The 23,206-nt window shown below is 36.4% G+C and overlaps 1 protein-coding gene across 3 annotated transcripts in view; it reads left to right on the forward strand.

The window, feature by feature from the left end:
• The window catches only part of CSMD3 (CUB and Sushi multiple domains 3), a gene marked incomplete at both ends in the record, with an annotated part of 1,233,164 nt that overhangs the window by 1,068,646 nt on the left and 141,312 nt on the right, over positions 1 to 23,206 (forward strand). For all 3 annotated transcript variants that reach the window (XM_080802411.1, XM_080802412.1, XM_080802413.1), the window contains 3 exons: positions 2,629 to 2,753; positions 9,652 to 9,748; positions 12,266 to 12,370. In XM_080802411.1, coding sequence (XP_080658537.1) covers positions 2,629 to 2,753; positions 9,652 to 9,748; positions 12,266 to 12,370 — 327 coding nt within the window. The remainder of the gene's footprint in view (positions 1 to 2,628; positions 2,754 to 9,651; positions 9,749 to 12,265; positions 12,371 to 23,206) is intronic.

Here is a 23,206-nt window from a genome sequence, read left to right on the forward strand (position 1 = left end):
AAAAAGCAGGTTAGGGGGCGCCTGGGTGGCTCAGTGGGTTAAAGCCTCTGCCTTCAGCTCGGCTCAGGTCATGATCCCGGGGTCCTGGGATTGAGCCCCACATCGCATCGGGCTCTCTGCTCAGCGGGGAGCCTGCTTCCTCCTCTCTCTGCCTGCCTCTCTGCCTACTTGTGATCTCTGTCAAATAAATAAAATCTTAAAAAAAAAAAAAAAAAAGCAGGCTAGTGTGGTGTGTTTGTGGCCAAACAAAGAAAGGCTCAAGGTAGATGAAGTGATCAAAAGGAAGAGAAAATTACTCAAAGATTGAGCAAAATGCAAATTAAGAATTGAATGATGCATTGCAACAAGAATATTTTGGTGATTTTGGCATAGTCATTCCAATGGAGTGAAGACAAAAGCCTGATGAAATGGATGGAGGTCAGATTGGAAAATGAGGAAGAGGGGATTTGTCACTGTAGCAGCAGGGAAGGAAACCTTAGACTATGACTCATTCTAACTTAAATGAGTTAGAATCTTGGCGCCACAGTGAGCAGAGTTCCAGACAAATAGTTAATTGCTTCATCTTCTCAGACTTCAGTCTGTTGGAAGAGCCTAAAATTAAAAAGTACATGAAAACATAACACGAGCTATACTATGACAGAGCTCTCTAGGAAAGAACTCGGTGCTATGGAAAACTATGGGACACTTAACAAATATGGGAGTTAGCAAAGAAGTAAATAGGTAAAACCAACATTGAATGACCATGGGTGGTAGTGCTTGCTACGTGGGAGAAGGACATACCAAATCACGATTAAGAGAGTATATTAGTTCAGTAGGTTGAACTGGGATGGGGGATTGTGATGGTGACATATTGGGAAACCATGAGTACCTATAAGGCTGAAGATGCAGTTAGAGACTGATAAAGTTAGCTGTATTTAGAATTGACACAACAGGGAGATTTTTGAAGGATTTTCAACAGCGAAATAACATGATCAAATTTTAATTTTAAAAAGGTCATTTTAATAATAACGAGACATATTGCATGGATAGTATACCCACTGTGACAAGGCCCATTGGTATGATTACTGTAGTAACCGAAACAAAAATGAGAGGTAGGATGCCAATGTAGAAGACTAACTGTACTTTCTTTGAACTCAGAATCAGCACTTCATCAATCACTTATTTTTAATCTGTTTTTGGGAGTGAATCTCTATTATAGAAGTCTTATAGAAGAATCTCTATTATATTCTTCCATTCCTAGCGTGTCAATTCTTAAGTCATCTAAAACTGTTGACTTTTTGTTTAAAGGAGATATTTTTTTTTTCTGATCCATTTAACCTGAATTAATATAGAACCCAATAATATAAATTTATAGGAAATTACAACAAAATGGTTTTCTTTGAAGATACATTCTTACACTATTAAAAATGTTTGTAGCACTCTTCTGAGCAACTGCCCTATGCTTTTGCATGAGGCTTTGGAAGCAGCAGAAAACTAACTTTTTAAAAATTATTATAAAAGGTATATCCTGATATCTCACTGTTGTAATGAGACTACAACAAATGCTCAAGCATCAAAGTGCCAGTGGTATCTAAAATAATAATAGTTGTGAAAGGAAATAATAAAAGGAAGTATAGTTTATTGACCTCTCCCTGTGTTCCAAGCAATGTGCTAGCTTCCTTATGTACATTATCCTATCTATGTATTTTTCACAAAAGCCCTTTTTTAAACAACTGCGTTATCATTTCACATACAAAATTTCTGAGTTTCAGCGAGTATAAGGAACATATCTAACATCACACAGTATTTAACATTGTAAGATAGGTCATGCCCAGAGCCAAGCTGATAGTACCAGTGGTAGGAGCATTTTAAGATTAATACTTAGTACTTTTAAAAAATGATAGAGGCCGTTGTTGACTTCAGAGCAGGTCTACACATTTTTTTTTTCTCGTCATACTGTACTGGCAATAACCAGACTGGCCCCATATCAAGTTTCCTCTTCCACCAAAGGACATAGACTATGGAGCCAAACTATCAGTATTCAAATTTCATCTTCATCTCTTACTAGCTCTGTGCTCTCAAGCAAGTTATTTAATTCCTTAGTGATTCTATTTCCTGTAAAATAAGGAGAATATTTATATCTCATTGGATTGTTGGGAGGCTTTAATGAGTTAAAAATCTGTACACTGCTTTTAAGAGTCTTAGGCAAACAGTAGGCTCTGTATAAATGTTGCTATCACCCTGATTACTCCTGAAGAGATGCTATTACTCTTTAAAGGATGCATAAAGAAAAAAATCATAAATATAATACTTCAAAAAATTCCATTTCTAGACACGAGCAATTTTAATGCAAAGGTACCATTGCACTTTTTAGTAATATACTGGAGGTGATAGCCTGTCATTGAGTTAATAGTTGTATGATTTTAGATATGCCATTGTAAGGTTATCCATTCATGTCGTCTAATTATTTTTAAAAGTTTTTAGGGAGAAAGATTTAATTTTCATTGTTCTTATGAGTTTTAAAAAATAGTAAGATTTGGCTGTGTTTGCAATTCTAGTATCTGTCTAAGATGTTATCTCTGACCTTTTCTCTTATTTTAATCCTTTGCATTAGAATTAACTCCCTCTCTTGAATTGTTTTACTTTTAGTGCCCTGTGGTGGAATTTTAACTAAGCGCAAAGGGACTATTTTGTCTCCTGGATACCCTGAGCCTTATGACAACAATCTGAATTGCGTATGGAAGATCACAGTGCCGGAGGGAGCTGGCATTCAAGTAAGGAAATTTAAATTTTTCTCCTTTTCATTGTATGTTTGAAGTTAATCCTCTTCAGAGATGACAGGTTGCAGGTTACTTCTAAAGGTTCAGCCAGTGCTTTTCACTGGCATGGTTGAACGTAAATAGAAAGATACTTATTAATTTTCCCACCTGCAAAAAACAGAAAACCAATTTAAGAAGGCATGAGCAGTAAGAAAAAATATGTTGCTCTACATGACATGGAATCAGGGGGTAAAGGTTGTTTATTTCAGAAGTTTAGTTGTGTCCTTCTTGATCCAGGTTTTTTTCTCTCTCTCTTCTCTGCCATTTTAGCATGTTGACTTAGTTGTTAAGCTTCTTTTCTCATGATCTTGAGATGGCTACAAAAGCTTTAGACATAACAGCTTTACACAGCAATGGCCAACAGCCAAAATGGAATGTTTCCATCTTAACATACCTTTACAGTGGTTAAAATTTTTTTTAGAAATCCTTCCAGTAGACTTTCCCTCCCATACTATTGATCAAAATTGCAAGCAGATCCATTCCTAAGCCGTATACTGGCCAGTAGCAAAAGATTTATTATGATTTGGCCCAAACACATCAATATTAAGTACCTAGAGTAAGTAAGGGGCTCGGCTTCCTCTGATGTGTACCGCCCTCATTTAGTTGAACAAAGTCAGTTCTCTGTTAGCAAGGCACATGGATGCTAGTCTATAATCAAGATGATATACCATATTATTACAACTGGGGAAGAGAAATTTGACTTGTTACTCTGTTTTAGAAGGAGATTGTTTCTGGATAAATTGATGGCATTTTACTCCTGAGTCTGTATATATTCCATGGAAGGTAATTATTCTTCACAAAATATTATATAATCTACATTTCATAAAAATAACTTGATTACTTCTCCAACTTTTCCAAGGTTTTCCTCTGGAAACTTGAGATATCTATTAGCCATGGAAAACATAGCCAAGAAATCATTCATTAAGACTGAAATTAGTAGTATAATTTTTAGTTAAAAAAAATCACCTTTTTGAATGTATCTTTGTAATTTTTCAGAAAATTTTTAAAAAATCACTTGACAGGTGCTAGGAATAAAATAAGTCAGTAAACCAATGAGAAAATATGAAATGTATTACAGTATTTTAAAGGACATTAAAAAATGAAACGACTATAGATCTATGCTTTTATTCTTACTAGCTGTGCTACCATTTTATGACCAACCTGTAAAATTCTGGGAAAACAAGTAAATCCTATCTCATGACTGGTAGAATGAACAAAGATTTTAGAATTGTCCATGTTCCGGGTCGTATAGAAAATCTGAAAGCAGGTGATAACTTTAGAACCTTCATAGAATATTTGCTATTTCATGTAGTTGTGAGTTTATGAAGGTTATCCTAGAGCTTGTAAATATTATCAGCTTGTCCATTTCTGTCTCAGCTTACAATAATAATAAAAAAGCAAACCCTAGCATTTCCCCTCTAATTCTCATTTTTTCTTTTTTTTGTTTTTTGTTTTTTGAGCCCTGCAATGTGGCTTTAGCATTCAGTGCTCTAAATGAGCCACTTATAGTAATCACTGAGGACCTATAGGTCAGTAAATGCATTGTTTTGCCCATTCTACTTATTCTGACAGCAACAGTCTAATCCCGTCCCGTCTCTTGTCACTCTTAAAACATGGTTTTCCTCCTTAGTTTTCATGGTACCAATACTCTCTTGGACTTTGTTTTATTTTTTACATCAGTGGCTCTTCGTTCTATATCTAGGAACATGGTCTTGTCTTTCTACTCACCACATCAGATACAGCGCTTAAGAGATTGTGTGGTGTTTGTTCATCTTACCTTACACCATTCTCTCTGCCATTTTATCTACTTCCATGTCTTTGGCTACCATTTTGTGCTGATGATCCCCAGGACCTGCATCATAATGGACCATCAGAAAACCTTTTTTTTTTTTTTTTCATGAAGAACTGAATAAATATTGGGTCTCAAACCTAAATGTCTAACCCAGACCTTTCACTTAAGTTGCATGTCATATATCTTACTGCCCACTGGGCATGTTCAGCTAAATTTCTTGCTGGAATTTCAAATTCAACCTGTTCAAATTTGACTTCATGATTTTTTCTCATTATTATGGAACTTCTCTAGTGTAATCTGTCTTGGAATGAATCCTTCATCCATTCAGTTGCAGAAGCCAGAAATCTTGATGATTTTTTTGTTTTCTTCTCCTACTTTATACAATGAAATATGTCAGTGTCAGGTCTGTCTTTCATAAATCAAGTAAGTCTATTTCTCTCCATCCAAATTTTTACCACTTAAGATTGGGTGGTCATCATCCTTCTCCCAGGTTCTTTTTCTCCCCCAATCTATTCCTCAGAGGGCAAAGAGAGTAACCCCAAATTAAAAACCCAATAATGCCGCTTTCCTGCTTATAATACTTCAACTGTCCCCTCTATCCTTAACTTCTTGACAAGTTGAGGACATGTCAAGACAAAATGCCTTTTGTCAGGACAAAAATGCCTTTGTGCTTTGTCCTCATTTCTTATCTCTTCTGTTTGCACTATTTTAGTTTTTTATAAAAGTTCTCTTTTGCCTTTGGGCCTTTGTGCATGTTGCTCCCTTTGCAAGCAACACACTCCTTGAATTCTCTTTATTTGGCTTATTCTTAGTCATCATTTCTGTCTCAACTTAAAACAGTTCCTGTGAAAGACTTTCCATGAACTTGAGAAAAGGTCAAGTCCCGTGCTGTATGTTCTCATAGGTCCCTGTAATTTTCTTATTATAACACCCATCACATTTTACTGTTATAACTTACTTAATTATCCGTAAGCTCATGAGGGCACTAAGTCTGCTCTGGCAGCTAGCACGCTCAGTAAATATTTTTAGAATGAACCAATGAATACCTCCCCAAGCAGTGGAGTTTTGGACTATTTTAAGGAGTTAAGGCAGCATGATGAACTAAGACCTCTGAAGACAAAGGGCATTGTGTATCACTTGTCCTAGCCCAACACTGCTCAAAGTTGGACCCTTAATATCAATAACGCTATAAAATCTTTTACTGAGGAAGCATTTTATTTAATGATCACACATTAGAAAACAGGATTTGAATTTAACAGAGCATTTATCAGACTTACAGAGTGTGAAGTGTACTGGGTTTTTAATTTTAAATACTCTAAAGGACTGCCAAACACTTGTCTTCTAATTAACCACTTATATGTATGGTAATTTTAGACATATCCCTAAATCATAGGAAATTATATAACATACACACACACATATATAATATGTGATTTATATTTGAAATTTCACTAACTTTACCTAAAAGCTACCTGACTACTATATCAGGTTTAAAGCAATGCTTATTTTATTTTATTCAGTTAGGATGAATATCTGGGTGAATTAGGAATTATATGAATATTCAATAAATTCTCTCTGAGATGAAATGGGATAACCAGTGGTGGAAAGAAGAAACATTTAAAAATGCTGAAAAAGGTCCAAATAATATAGAGTGATAGAGCTATCTTTAGAAATAGCTTCAATAAATGGAGTGATTTGTCATATTAAGTTTACATGAGAAGTTTGTGGGGACTAGTGTATTCATTTGCCTGTCTATTTTAGCAAAGTCTATTGATAGAGAATTCCAAAAGGGCTATAATAACAGAGTTATCAAGCAGAAGAACACTCTTTATGTGAATAACCTTGGGAAAACAACACTTGTTACTTAATTGTGTCAATTTGTAGAATGATCATCATGAGTTAATATAATCCAGCAAGCAAATTAAAATGAGATTTGAATGTCTATATGAGGAATATCTGGTTTTAGTGATTGGAAATTCATTACCTCATAAAGCTATCGTGTTGCCGTGATGGACAGCTCCATCGAATGCAAGATTTTTCTTAACGCTGAATCAATAGCTGCTTCTTTTTAAATCTTTTACTTTGACTCTTACTGGGCTTTTTGTCGTTGGGGATCCTCAGTCATTTACTTGAGTCTCCCACACCTTCTGTGTTTATTGTGCCAAACTACATTCACAATGTGCCCAGACTCCGAGTGGCAAATTGTGTTTGTCTTTTGTGGCTGCTGCAAATTTCTATGCACTTGACGATAGCTTAAGATAGCAGAAGTTTACATCAATCAATCAATCAATCAGCAGAAGTTTATTCTCTCAGAATACTGGAGACTAGAAGTCCCAAAGCAGTTTTCCTGAGCAGCAACTGAGTGCTGACAGGGCTATGCTTTGACCCTCCAATTTTCCCTCTGCCCAGGCTCTAGGGGAGACATTTCCTTGCCTCTTCTAACTTTTTGGTAGCTGCTGGCAGCCCTTGGTGTCTGACAGTATGACTCCATTTTTTACCCGCATGGCCACATTGCCTTCTTTTCTTCTGTCTGCGTCAAATCTCCTTTGACATCTATCTTATGATTGTATTTAGAGCCCATCTGAATAATCCAGGATAATCTCCCTATCTCAAGATGTTTAGTTTAATTGCATCTGAAAGGCCTTTTTTTTTTTCCTTCCTTGTAAGGCAATATGTGTAGGCACCCGAGATGAGGGGACCTGATATTTTTGGAGCCGGTATTCAGTCTGCTATACATATGTATCCAGAATTAAACAAAATTTCTTCTTCTCATGAAGATAATAGGCTTTCTTACAGATGTTTCATTTTTGTTCTCACCACCCCTCCCTCTGATCTCCACAGCTCAGGAAAAAAAGATAAATTATTCTTAAGTCTTCCCTCTCACTTCCTTCCCTTATTCAGATTACACAAAATCCAGTAACTTCCCCTGTTGCAACATATGTGACATCTCTGTCCCCCTTTCTACTATTTATTCCCGCTTCCAACCTACTTCAATCTTTCATTGTTTCTCACACCTACATGGCAGTGGACACTGAAATCATCTTTTCATTTATATTTTTTTCATCCAATGCCATGCAATACTTAAAGCAGTTCAGATTTTGCTCCTCCTAAAACCTTCAGTGGACTACTCAGTCGCATAATTACTGTGGTGGTGTTCAGTCTTTGTAGTCTCTTGGCCAATCTCTCTCACAACTAAGATATATTAAATCGTTTATACACACTGGACACTATTCTCAACTAAAACTGATTTAATTTTTACAACAATTCTATGAATTAGGTACCTTTACTACAATGATTTATAAGAGTAATTGAAGGCATAGAGAGATTAACAGCTCTTCTAGGATTACATGCCAGCCAGTGGAGGGAGCCAAGAAGCTGCAAATCCAAGCATCTTCACTCCGCAGTCTCTTGTATTTATCCACTAAGCTGACTCTTTCTAACTTTTCTCTGCTTTTCCTAACTTTGCATGCATATTTCCTCATATGTAAATACTTTCTCCTGTGGCTAAATTGGATTACCAATGGTTCACTAAATCCACCTCATGGCTTGCCCCCTCTATATTTTTTTAACTCAGTAATTTCTTTCAGTGGAAAACTGCTCAATACGTTTAGCTTATCCCAAATGTCAACTCCTGCATGAATCCTTACTTTTTTTTCTTTTCTTTTCTTTTCTTTTCATTTTTTAATCTTTTCTTCCTCTGAATTGTAGGAAAAGAAAATTCAGATATGAAGAGAGAATTGATCATTGTTTAAGGAGGTAGTGATAATATTACAATCATACAGCTTTAATTCCATTCTTCATCCTGTCCTGGAACGTTGCCATTGGGCCTCATGCCTGTCACACAGGCAGGGTATCTGTTGCCATGTGGCACACACCCCTGGAAAAGAGGCACCAGCATTCACTTGACGGGAAGAATGATGATGGTCTATTTTGTGGATAAGAAATTTTTAATGAATGTCATTGTTATAATTATTTAGTGAGTGAGTGCAGTGTTTACAGTTATAACAGACTTTAGCTATACAAATTTATTTTAATAGAGTTAGTCCTTCCCTTCCTCCAAAACAATAAGATATATACTCCACAAAGGGAAAAAAGATCACATCCACAGTTGTGGGGGTCCTGTGGGTTCTTGCAAACCTCAAGCTGTGCCAAGTGAAGGGCAATAAAGTAACACATGCCTCTTTCTTTAAATAAAATTTAATAGGAGAGAATTGTACTCCAGAATTTCCCTTATCAACTTTAGGGACCTTCACATTAATTTAGTTATTATGACTCCATTCATAAAAATAATCTTTAAAAGATGTACCCAAATGAGTTATTAAGTATAATTTTGGTCATCCATATTGAGACCTATTAAAAACGTGCATAGGGGATAATGTTAATTTTTTTAATGAAAGGAAATTGAGCAAAGATTAGGCAAATAAAGAAAAATAAAATATATCCAGTATAAGCCTAGTTAAACTGGCAAGAATCTAACACTCCAAAATATAAAAGTTAACCAGTTGTTTAGGACATGCACTGGGGTTCCTGGCACTAACACATTAATTAACCCAAAGCTTTTTTTTTTTTTTTTTTTTTAGATTTTATTACTTTATTTACTTTACATTTATAGAGCCAGAAGAATGGGGTAAGGGGCAGAAGGGAAGGGAGAGGGACAAGCAGACTCCCTGCTGAATGGACACTGGCTCCATGTGGGGCTCCATCTCATGACCCTGAGATCATGACCTGAGCCGATAGCAGGAGTCAGATGCTTAACCAGCTTAGCTGCCCAGGTGCCCCCTAACCCACAGCCACAGAGAATGCTCTGAGATGGTGACAGACATTATCAGTGTTATACCCATTGTGAACACCACCAGGTGCCCCATCAGTTCTTCTCACCAAAGTCTGCTCACGTAAGCTAGTGCCACAATGGCTGAGATCAGTTCTGTTAAAATCCTTCTGTGAAGGGCCACAGTGACATGGTCCCAGCTTGGAATTCACTCTTCTAATACGGTGGGGAGGACGGGAACATTAGTATCTTGTTAGAAATATGTTTTCTTATCGGAAATTAATATTTCACAGGTGCAAGTTGTGAGCTTTGCTACAGAACATAATTGGGATTCTCTGGACTTCTATGATGGGGGAGACAACAATGCTCCACGACTTGGAAGTTATTCAGGTAAACAGAAGAGCTGAGCTTAATTAAAATAGAGATATAATTAGGAATATAAAAATCTCTCTCTCTTTTTAAAAGAGCTCCTAGAACTCTGACTTGGCCGGTTAAATTGCTTGTTATAAACTATACACAGGGAACTAAATTACAAGGTGTGAGAAGTTTGAAAGGCATAAAGGTAATGACATTGAAATTGCTGTTTAAAACCTTATTATATTCTTACTATATTTATGTAATTATTTATTGATGCCTTTATGGTAATGTTTTCAGCCGAGCTGTGGTTCAGGAATAATATGTGTGCCCTTAAATAGTTAAAATTTAGACAGTGCTTGGTAATTATGCTCTATCTACTCAATAGAGTGTTACCCAACCATTAAAATAATTTTAGAGACTGCGTAACAACATGGTAAATGTTACAAGGTACTGGTGAGTGAGAATAAAGAGAATATAAAATTATGTCTATGAAATGAATAAACTTACATAAAGTTAATATATACCCAGGTACCAAGACCAGAAGGCTTTTAAATTTGTTAAGGTTTTTAAAGGTAATTTATGCAATAATCTAACACCTTTTTCCAATGTATGAAAAGTGAAATCAAATCTTAACTCTAATTTTAACTATACTTTTTACTTTATTATACTTTTTAACTGTAGATAAAGGAACATAGCTTAACCACCAACTTCTTATTTTCGGATGTACTTGAATCAATGTGAATGGTTTTAAGTTTTTAATAGATTTTAAAATAGAGTATGATAACCAGTTTTCAGCATCACCATGGAGAAAAGGAAAGAAATACCTGGAGTAGGAGTAACTTGGTTTAGTCATAGAAAGTATTTTAGATATAGATTAAGGTAGAAGTCTTTCTTGGAAGAAATTTCTTACTTCTTTCTTTCTTATTTTGAATATACATTTGTTTAGAATAGATTGGGGTATACTTTCTTTCTTTTTTTTTTTTTTTTTAAGATTTTATTTATTATTTATTTGACAGACAGAGATCACAAATAGGCAGAGGGGCAGGCAGAGAGAGAGGAAGGGAAGCAGGCTCGCTGCTGAGCAGAGAGCACCATGCAGGGCTCAATCCCAAGACCCTGAGATCATGACCTGAGCTGAAGGCAGAGGCTTTATTTAACCCACTAAGCCACCCAGGCGTCCCTACTTTCTTAATAATAAATACAACAATGATGATAATAAAAGTGACAACAACTATTGATTTACCAAGTGCTAGCTCTATGTGAGGCTTGTCATCCATTTCCTTGTTTGCTCTTTCTAGCAATTCTGGTACGCGATTGAAGCTTGGAGAGATTAAGTTGCCTGAGTTTGTACAGCTGTTAGAATGAGTCGGAGCCCAGCTGGTGTGGCTCCAGAGCCAAAGCTCTTGATAGCTAAGATTCTCTAGGAGCCTAAGGGCAGGTCAAGTTTACCTCTGCCTTCAGTGATTCAGTAAGGATACTATGGACAGATAACAGGTTGAAAACAAAAACAAAGCAATTATATGTTCTATAATGAATTAGTCCTGACTTCTTTTATAGAAGGATCAGTGAGTGGTTAAGGTCCACAGAGTTGTACAAAGTAAGTATAAAGTAATTGTTTCAGAAGAATTTTGCAATACTCTCAAATAATATGCTATCTTAAAACACACTTTAAAAAAAAACATAGAATTGACACTTATTTTTATGCTTGTCATTTGAAACTGCTTGAGTTGTAATCTTAAGGATCTTGAATTATTACTCAATGTCAAATAGTCAGGAAGTAATTGGTTCAAGCAGATATTTTATGTTTTCAACTCAGTAATCAAACAAAGTCAAGTTGATTTCCTTTAGAAATTCAGAAGTACATCATTATAATGTATTTTCTGGGAGACACAGCTAACACTAGTTTATAATAGGGATTTTTCAAACACTACTTACCAGCTTTGCTGTCAGAGTATAAGATACATCAAGGTACTTTACCTGGTAAAGGTAAGTACATAGAAATACATAGAAGTAAGTACATAGAAGTAAGTAAGAGACTACATAGAAAAGCATACATACATGAATGCATATATAATATATTTGTGTATTATATATATATATATATAAAATAAAAAGGACAATAAATAAATACATCCTCTGAATCCACACATAATCTTAAGTTACTATACTATAAAAATCACCTGCAAACTTTTAAAATTAAGTTTCCTGTTAGTTCATGCATGGAAAATTGAAATCCACATGAAATTAAAAACATTTATTTTAGGTGAACTGTAAAATTTACTGCTTTAACCAGCTCTTTGTTCTGCCTATTTTTAGGGAGCACTCTAGAGTGATCCCAAAGTGATCCAAAGACTATCTCTTTGGAGATAGTCACAAACAATGAAATGAAAAAGAAATGTGGAAGATACATTTTTATCAAAAAATTCCTGAAAGAACACTTAACCAATACGTAATTTCAGTGATAATCTATTGGCTGATTAGTAGTTAACTTAGTTTTACTGTAATCTTTATTATGTGATCATTGACCTGCCTTTTCAATTATCATTTCAGGAACAACAATACCACATCTGTTGAATAGTACATCTAATAATCTATATCTAAATTTTCAATCAGACATCAGTGTTTCTGCTGCAGGATTTCACCTTGAATACACAGGTAAATATAATATCATGTGTTCCTCAAGAAATTTAAGAACAAGTTTATATTCTTTTATAAATACTAATTTCTTGAATCTAGAAACTAAATGTACTTTGTCAGAAGAGAATATTGTCTTATTTTTTAAAGCTTTTGATGTGCCTCTACAATTCATTCTATATAAAGTTTTATTTTCAACAGAATTTATAAGTATTTCCTTTTTTCTCTTCTTTTTCTTTTCTTTTCTTTTTTCTTTTAAGAACACTTGAAATGAGATCTACTCTCATAATTTTAACACACAATACAGTAGTGTTACTGTAGGCACAATGTCGTGCAACAGATCTCTAGAACTTACTTATTTTGCATAATTGAAACTTTATACCTGTTGAACAGAAACTTCCCATTTTCCCAGCTTTGGCACCCACCATTCTGCTTTCTAGTTCTATGAATTTGACTATTTTTATGTATTTATTTCTTTACTTTTATTATTATTTTTTTGATCTGGCTATTTTAGATACTTCACATAAATGCTGTCATGTAGTATTTGTCCTTCTTTGTCTGGCTTATTTCACTTAGTATAATGTGTACTAGGTTCATCCATGTTGTTGTCTTTGGCAGGACTTCCTTCTCTTTTTTTTAAGACAATGATATTACTTTGCATGTATATACAATCTTTTTTTTTTTTTAAGATTTTATTTATTTATTTGACAGACAGATCACAAGTAGGCAGAGAGGCAGGCAGAGAGAGAGAAGGGAGGAAGCAGGCTCCCCGCCGAGCAGAGAGCCCGATGCCGGGCTCGATCCCAGGACCCTGGGATCATGACCTGAGCCGAAGGCAGAGGCTTTAACCCACTGAGCCACCCAGGCGCCCCTATACAATCTTTTTATTCATTTATCTTTTAATGGGTGTTTCAGTTGTTTCCTTATGTTGGCTATTGTGAGTGATGCTGCAATGAAAATAGGAGTGCGGATGTCTCTGAGATTATTTCAAATATTTTGTAGATATACTCAGATGGGATTGCTAGATCATATAATAGATGTACTTTTAGTTTCTTTGAGAAATCTCTGTACTGTTTTCCATAGTGCTTCCACCAATTTACATTCCCATCAACATTGCATAAGGGTTCCAGTTTTTCATATTTTTTTTTCTTTTTTCTCTAAGATTTATTTATTTCTTTGAGAGAGGGGGAGAGAATGCATCAGGGTAGGGGAGTGAGGAGGGGAAGGAGAGAATCTCAAGCTGACTCCATGCTAAGTATGCAGCCCAACATGGGGCTTGATCTCACAACATTGAGATCATGACCTGAGCCCAAATCAAGAGTTGGTCATTGAACCAACTGAGCCACACAGGCACTCCAACATGTAATTTTTTTAAACAAATAACAACATTTTATAGTTCTCAAAAGGAGACATATCCTAATGTAAAACTCCAGGTTTTTTTAAAAAAAGATTTTATTTATTTATCTGACAGAGGGAGACACAGCAAGAGAGGGAGTACAAGCAGGGGGTAGTGGGAGAGGGAGAGAAGGCATCCCACCAAGCAGGGAGCCCGATGTGGGGCTTGACCCTAGGACTCTGGGATCATGACCTGAGCTGAAGGCAGACACTTAATGACTGAGCCACTCAGGTGCCCCAAAACTCCAGTTTTGAGTATTTATGGACTGGATAACATAGCACCAACATTCTTAAAGCAGATCGTCAAGAAATATAAGGAGAAATAAACAGAAATGCATTATGAAATTGACCAAAATTGACCCCAGTACAAAAATTCTACATAGAGCAATAATCATAGGAGTAATATAGAAAATAATTATTTAAAAGTACCTGACAACACACACACACACACACACACACACACACACATAATTCCAGGTCCAAATGGCTTCACATAGAAATTTGCCAACCTTTAAGGACAAGGTAATCCCAATGCTGTTTTAATTATTCTGTCCTCTGTGGTGTATCATAGGTTCCCATATTACATTAGAAAACTACAAGCCAAACTCTTTTAGGAATATGATGCAAAAGTCTTATTTTTTCATTTCATTGAAATTTAATTCGCACATAACATTGTGGTGTTCTTGAACTTATGTGATGTGTTGATTTGATATATGTATTTACTGCAAAATGATTACACAATATGGATAGTTAATACCTCCATAGCTCACATAATTACCTTCTTTTTTTTTCTTTGTTCTTTTGTGTGTGTGTGTGAATACTTAAAATCTAGTCTCTTAGCAACTTGCAAGTTCATGACACAATATTGCAAACCATTGTCACCATGCTATATATTGGATCCCCAGAATTTATTCATTTTATAACTAGAATTTTATACACTCTGACTCATATCACCCCATTTTTTCCACCACTCATCTCCTAGCAACCATCATTCTGCTCTTTGTTTCTAAGATTCAAGATGAATGAATCTTTTTTAGATTCCACACACAAATGAGATATTTGTTTTATCTGTCTGACTTATTCACTTAGCACAATGCCCTTAAGGTCCATGCATGGTGTTGCAAATAGCAGGATTTCCTACTTTTTCATGACTGAATAATTAATTTTATATTTATATACCACACTTCTTTAGCCATTCATCTATAGATGGATATGTAGGTTGTTTCCATATCTTGACTATTGTGAGTAATGCTGCAATGAACATGGGAGTGCAGATATCTCTTTGAGAGCCTCATTTTATTTCTTTTGGATATATGCCCAGAAATAGAATTGTTGCATTGTATGATATTTATATTATTAATTTTTTGAAGAACCTCCATACACTTACCCATACTGGCTGCACCAATTTTTGTATCCACCAACAGTGAACAGGGGTCCCTTTCCACTACATCCTCAGCAATATTTGTTATCTCTTGTCTTTTTGAAGACAGTCGTTCTAACAGGTGTAAGATGACATCTCATTGTGCTTTTGATTTACATTTCCCTGGTGGTTAGTGATGTTAAGCATCATTTTGTGAACCTATTGGTAATTTATATTTCTTCTTTGGAAAAAAAAAATCTATTCAGATCCTTTGCCGATTTTTTAATCAGATTGATTTTTGTGTTTTTTTGTTTGTTGGTTTTATTGTTGTCTTGTTTTGCTATTGAGTTATATGAATTTCTTACATATTTTGGCTATAAACCCCTTATTAGATACATCATTTGCAAATATTTCCCCCATTCTGTAGGTTGCCTTTTTATTGTTTCTTTTGCTAGGCAGGAGTTTTTTTAAAAAAGGATTTATTTATTTTATCTTAGAAAGACAGTAGGAGCCGGGGTAGGGAGGGGCAGGGGGAAAGGAAGAGAGACTCTCAAGCAGACTCTACACTAAGTGCAGAGCCCGACACAGCGCTCCATCTCATGACCCTGAGATCATGACCTGAGCTGAAACTGAGAGTTGGATGCTTAACCCACTGTGCCATCTAGGTGCCCCAGAAGATTTATTGTTTCAATTTGATGTAGTTCTACTTATTTATTTTGTATTTGTTGCTTGTCTTTTTGGTGTCATATCCAAAAAAAAATTCAATGCCAAGGCCAATGTCAAGGAGCTTTTTTCCTCTTTTCTCCTAGGACTTTCATAATATTGGGTTTTATTCCAATTTCAAATAATTTTTGTGACTAGTGTAAGATAGGGGTCCAATTTCATTCTTCTGCATATGATTAAACAGTTTCCCCAGCACCATTTATGGGGATGAGACTATACATTCCCCTTGAGTATTCTTGGCTTCTTTGTCAAATGTTAGTTGGCTATACATGTGAGGGTTTATTTTGGGCTCTCAATTCCATTACATTGATGTCTGTGTCCATTTTTATGCCAGTACAAGACTGTTTGATTATTATAGGTTTGTAATAGTTTGAAATCAGAAAGAATGATGCCTCTAGCTTTGTTCTTCTTTCTCAGGATTGCTTTGGGTATTCAGGGTCTTTGCAGTTCCATGAATTTCTGTCTGTGAAATCATGCCATTAGAATTTGACATGAATTCCTTTGAATCTATAGATGGCTTAAATGTGGTTAAATTTGTTCCCAAATTTTATTGTTGTTACTTTTTATGCTATTGTAAATGGTATTATTTTCTTTCTTTTTCAGATATTGTTTTTAGTATATAAAAACACAACTAATTTCTGAATGTTGATTTTTTTATCCTGCAACTTTATTGTTCATTAGTTTTTAATAGTTTCTGGTGGAGACTCCAGGATTTTGTATATGTAAGATTGCATCATTTTCCACTACAGATAATTTTACTTAATATATTTGGGTGGTGCTCTAGTGTTAGCTACATAGATATGTAAAATTTATTTATTTTAGAGAGAGAAATTGAGAGAAGGAGAGCAAATGAGTGGAGGGTGGGACAGAGGGAGAGAATGAGAAAGAATCTCAAGCAAACTCTGTGCTGAGTGAAGCTCAACATGGGACTTGGTCTCATAACCTGAGACAAAATCAAGAGTCACATGTTAACTGACTGAACCACCCAGGCATCCCTATCTGCATATATATTTATGACAGAGCTCTTAAGCTTGTATTCCTTCTCTCTCTCTTTTTTTTTTTTTTAAAGATGTTATTTATTTATTTGACAGATGGAGAGCACAAGTAGACAGAGGGGTAGGCAGAGAGAGAGGAGGAAGCAGGCTCCCTGCTGAGCAGAGAGCCCGATGTGGGGCTCGATCCCAGGATCCTGAGATCATGACCTGAGCCGAAGGCAGAGGCTTTAACCCGCTGAGCCACCCAGGCGCCCCTGTATTCCTTCTCTTAATCTTCTAGATCCAGGCCCTGTATGAATAACTCTCTTCTGCTTTTCCAAGGGTGGTGCTAAATGCTCAAGTCTGTTGTCCCTTCCAGGTCCACAAATTTGGGCCAACTTTCTACACATGCTCACCAGCTGTCTACAAAAGCTTTGCTCTTGGTATTGTTGAAAGCATACCCAGGACATCAGCCATTGCATAATGGGGTATTTAGAAGAGGCACCAAAACACTGCTATGCCCATGGTCCAGCTGGGGGAATCCACAGGTGGTGTCCATCCCACTTGTTCATGAGCAGGCCTCCTGATGGACATAATTAGTAGAATCTACATTCCTTTCATCTGTTCCTTTTGAGCTCTGGCTTTTCTTTTCCCAGATTCTCATCAGGCTTAGTTTTTCAGGTCGTAACTCAATGTGGAAGAGGCAAGAGAAAGATGGGCCTCTTTTCTCTCTGGTAGAATCCTGCATAGCTGGGAAGGTCAAGCACTCACTCACACATTGCCACTTTCCACAAGAGAAATCATGGGTCAATCAGGGATCTCTTAGCACTAAGTCTGTTATCTTGGGAGTGATGCAGATAAAGTCAATTTTTTCCTCTTACCCTCAGCAGTGTGTCCAATTTTGATTTTTTTGTTGTTGCTGTCCCAATGGCATTTTGTACTTCTACCAGACTCCTTGACTTCCATAAATGGTCTTTCATTCATGGGTGATTGTGTAAGTCAGTGTTCTCCAGAAGCTCCTAAACTGTGGCTCAGAGAAGCTGGAGTCAGTTCAAAGGGTACTTTCAGAGTTCACAGCCAGGACCAAAGTCTGTACTCTTATTACTTGGTACATTGGTAGGCGAGACTCCTCCTGGATCCCTCAGTGTATTTTTTGATGATAAGAAGCAAAGACAAATGGGTTTGTTGCCAAGTTCTCAGGTCTGTGGAACTGTTTCTGACTCAGTCACCTAGGGGATGGTCTGTCTTTTCCAAATGGCTCTTCTCATTCTTGTACTGCACTGGGATTTCACCATATCCTACCTGGATCTCACATTTCCCAAAAAGCATGTTGTCCATGGATGGCTGCTATGTTGTTGTTGCTAAAGGGAGGATATAATAAGGGACATCTTATTCAGCCATCTTGTGGATGGCATTTTCTATTTTTGACAGTAACCATCCTAATAGATATGAAGTGATATCTCATTGTGGTTTTTATTTGCTTGCATTTTCCTAATGACTAGAAGTGTCAATCATCTTTTCATACCCTATTGGTCATTTGTATGTCATCTTTGGAGAAATGTCTATTTAAGTCCTTTGCCCATTTTAAAAATCAGATTATTTATTTATTTTTGTTATTAAATTGTAGGAGTTCCTTATATGTTTTGAGTACTAACCTAATATTAGATGTATGGTTTGCACATATTTTCTCCCATTCTTTTTTTTTTCTTTCCTTTAAATTTAATTTTATTTTTTCAGTGTTCCAAGATTCATTTTTTATGCACCACACCCAGTGCTCCATGTAATAAATGGCCTCCTGAGTCCCCACCACCAGGCTCACCTAACCCCCTCCCCTCCTCCCCTCCAAAACCCTGTTTGTTTTTTCAGAATCCACAGTCTCTCATGCTTTGTCTCCCCCTCCAATTTCCCCCAGTTCACTTCTCCTTTCATTCTTCTAATGTCCTCCATGTTATTCCTTTATGCACCACAAGTAAGTTAAACTATATGATAATTGACTCTCTCTGTTTGACTCATTTCACTCAGCATAATCTCCTTTAGTCCTGTCCATGTTGATACAAAAGTTGGGTATTCATCCTTTCTGATGGAGGCATAATACTCCAAAGTGTATATGGACCACATCTTCCTTATCCATTCGTCCTTTGAAGGGCATCTTTGCTCTTCCCCCAGTTTGGCGACAGTGGCGATTGCTGGTGTGAACACTGGGGAACAGTTGGTCCTTCTTTTCACTACATCTGTATCTTTAGGGTAAATACCCAGTAGTCCAATGGCAGGGTCATAGGGAAGCTCTATTTTTAATTTCTTAAGGAATCTCCACACTGTTTTCCAAACTGACTACACTAACTAGCATTCCCCCAAGAGTGTAAGAGGGTTCCCCTTTCTCCACCTCCTCTCCAACACCTGTTGTTTACAAGTATTTTGGCCATTCTAACAGGTGTAAGGTGTATCTCAATGTGGTTTTGATTTGAATCTCCCTGACGGCTATTGATGATGAACATCTTTTCATGTGTCTGTTAGCCATTTGTATGTCTTCTTTGGAGAAGTGTCTGTTTATGTCTTCTGCCCATTTTTTGACATGATTATCTGTTTTGTGTGTGTTGAGTTTGAGGAGTTCTTTATAGATCTTGGATACCAGCATTCTGTCTGTAGTGTCCTTTGTGAATATCTTCTCCCATTCTGTGGGTTGCCTCTTTGCTTTGTTGACTGTTTCCTTTGCTGTGCAGAAGCTTTTGATCTTGATGAAGTCCCAAAAGTTCATTCTCACTTTTGTTTCCTTTGCCTTTGGAGACATGTCTTGAAAGAAGTTACTGTGGCTGATGTTGAAGAGGTTACTGCCCATGTTCTCCTCTAGGATTTTGATAGATTCCTGCCTCACATTGAGCACTTTTATCCATTTCAAGTTTATCTTTGTGTATGGTGTAAGAGAATGGTCGAGTTTCATTCTTCTATACATAGCTATCCAATTTTACCCGCACCATTTATTGAAGAGACTGTTTTTTTTTTTTTTTTTTTTTCCCCACCGTATGTTTTTTCCTGCTTTGTTGAAGAGTAGTTGACCATAGAGTTGAGAATCCATATCTGGGCTCTGTACTCTGTTCCACTGGTCTGTGTGTCTGTTTTTGTGCCAGTACCATGCTATCTTGGTGATCACAGCTTTGAAGTAAAGCTTGAAATCAGGCAACGTGATGCCCCCAGGTTTGTTTTTCTTTTTCAACATTTCCTTAGCAATTTGGGATCTTTTCTGGTTCCATATAAATTTTAGGATTGTTTGTTCCAGCTCTTTGAAAAATGCTGGTGGAATTTTAATCGGGATGGCATTGAAAGTATAGATTGCTCTGGGAAGTATAGACATTTTAATGATGTTTATTTTTCTGATCCATGAGCATGGAATGGTCTTCCATCTTTTTATGTCTTCTTCAGTTTCTTTCATGAGTGTTCCGTAGTTCCTCGAGTACTGATCCTTTACCTCTTTGGTTAGGTTTATTCCCAGGTATCTTATGGTTCTTCGTACTATAATAAATGGAATCAATTCTCTCATTTCCCTTTCTATATTTTCATTGTTAGTGTATAAGAAAGCAACTGATTTCTGTGCATTGATTTTGTATCCTGCCATGTTACTGAATTGCTGTATGAGTTCTAGTAGTTTGGGGGTGGAGTCTTTTGGGTTTTCCATATAAAGTTTCATGTCATCTGTGAAGAGAGAGTGTTTGACTTCTTCTTTGCCAGTTTGAATACCTTTTATTTCTTTGTGTTGTCTGATTGCTGTTGCTAGGACTTTTAGTACTATGTTGAACAACAGTGCTGAGAGTGGGTATCCTTGTCATGTTCCTGATCTCAAAGGGAAGGCTTTCAGCTTTTCCCCATTGAGAATGATATTCACTGTGGGTTTTTCACAGATAGATTTTATGAAGCTGAGGAATGTTCCCTCTATCCCTGTACTCTGAAGCGTTTTAATCAGGAACAGATGCTCTATCTTGTCAAATGCTTTTCTGCATCATTTGAGAGGACCATGTGGTTCTTCTCTCTTCTCTTATTGATTTGTTCTATCACATTGATTGATTTGCGAATGTTGAACCGCTCTTGCATCCCAGAGATAAATCCCACCTGGTCATGGTGGATAATCTTTTTAATGCACTCTTGCATCCTATTAGCAAAGATCTTGTTGAGAATCTTGGCATCCGTATTCATCAGTGATATTGGTCTGAAATTCTCCTTTTTGATAGTCTTTGCCTGGTTTGGGGATCAGGGTATTGCTGGCTTCATAGAAAGAATCTGGAAGTTTTCCTTATGTTTCTATTTTTTGAAACAGCTTCAGGAGAATAGGTATTATTTCTTCCTTGAATGTTTGGTAGAATTCTCCAGGGAATCCATCAGGTCCTGAGCTTTTGTTTTTTGGGAGGTTTTTGATCACTGTTTCAATCTTGTTACTAGAGATTGGTCTATTCAGGTTGTCAATTTCTTCCTGATTTAGTTTTGGAAGTTTATAGATTTCCAGGAATGCATCCATTTCTTCTAGGTTGCTTAACTTATTGGCATATAACTGTTGATAATAATTTCTGATGATTGTTTCTATTTCCTTGGTGTTAGTCATGATCTCTCCCTTTTCATTCATAATCTTATTAATTTGAGTCCTCTCTTTTGTCTTTTGGATTAGTTTGGCCAGTGGTTTATTGATCTTGTGGATTCATTAAAAAAAACAGCCTCTAGTTTCATTGATGTGTTCTACTGTATCTCTAGTTTCTATCTCATTGATCTCTGTTCTAATCTTGATTATTTCCCTTCTTGTGCATGGGGCTGGCTTAATTGGTTGTTGATTTTCCAGTTCTTTCAGGTGTAAAAAGTGAATACTGGATTTTTCAATTTTTTTGAGGGAGGCTTGGATGGCTATGTAATTTCCCCTTAGGACTGCTTTTGCTGTATCCCATAGGTTTTGGACTGATGTGTCTTCATTCTTATTGGTTTCCATGAATTGTTTAAGTTCTTTTTTGATTTCCAGGTTGATCCAAACATTCTTACGCAGGGTGGTCTTTAGCTTCCAAGTGTTCCAAAGCTTCCAAACTTTTTCTTGTGGTTGAGTTCCAGTTTCAAAGCATTGTGGTCTGAGAATATTCAGAGAATAATCTCAATCTTTTGGTATCAGTTGAGCCCTGATTTGTGACCCAGTATGTGGTTTATTCTGGAGAAAGTTTCATGTGCACTCAAGAAGAATGAGTATTCTGTTGTTTTAGGGTGAAATGTTCTGTATATATCTATGAGGTCCATCTGGTCCAATGTGTCATTCAATGCTCTTGTTTCTTTATTGATTTTCTACTTGTATTATCTGTCTGTTACTGAGAGTCGTATGTTAAGATCCCCTACTATTAATGTATTCATATCAATATGACTCCTTATCTTGTTTAACAGTTGGTTTATATAGTTGGCTGCTCCCGTATTGGGGCATAAATACTTACAATTGTTAGATCTTCTTGGTGGACAGACCCTTTAAGAACGATGTAGTGTACTTCTTTATCTCTGACTACAGTCTTTAGTTTAAAATCTAATTTATCTTATATAAGAATTGCTAGCCCTGCTTTCTTTTGAGGCCCATTAGCATGAAAAATGCTTCTCCATCCCTTCACTTTCAGTCTGGATGTATCTTTAGGTTCCAAATGGGTCTCTTGTAGACAGCATACGGACAAGTACTGTCATTTTATCCAATCTGCAACCCTTTGCCATTTTATGGGAGCGTTTAGGCCATTTATGTTAAGAGTGATTATTGAAAGATATGTTTTTATTGACATCATGTTGCCTGTGAAGTCCTTGTTTCTATAGATTTTCTTTATAAATTTCTGTTCTGTGTTACTCCTGGGTTCTTTCTTCTTTTATAGAACTCCCCTTAATATTTCTTGTAGTGCCGGCTTGGTGGTCACATATTCTTTTAAACCTTGCCAGTCTTGGAAGCTCTTTTTCTCTCCATCCATTTTGAATGTCAACTTTGCTGGATTAAGTATTCTTGGCTGCATGTTCTTCTCATTTAGTGCTCTGAATATGTCTTGCCAGCCCTTTCTGGCTTGCCATATTTTTGTGGACAGGTCTGACATTATTCTGATGGACCTTCCTCTGTACGTAAGGAATCTCTTCCCCCTAGATGCTCTCAGAAACTCTTGTGAAATTATTATTCATCAGTCTCACAATCAAGTGCCTCGAGGTCTTTCTAGACTTGTTGATCTTGGGGGTTGTTCTTTCTGCCTCTAGGACATGATTACCCAGATTGGGAAAATTTTCATCCAGAATTTGGTGAACTATATCTTCTAGTCTTCTCTCTTTCTCTACCCCTTCAGGGATCCCAATAATTCTGACTTTTGAACGTTTCATAGCATCATTTATTTCCCTAATTCTGTTTTCATAGCTTCTAAGTTGTTTCTTCAA

Source organism: Martes martes, assembly GCF_963455335.1.
Source record: "Martes martes genome assembly, chromosome: 4".
In the NCBI taxonomy this organism is placed as follows: domain Eukaryota; kingdom Metazoa; phylum Chordata; class Mammalia; order Carnivora; family Mustelidae; genus Martes; species Martes martes.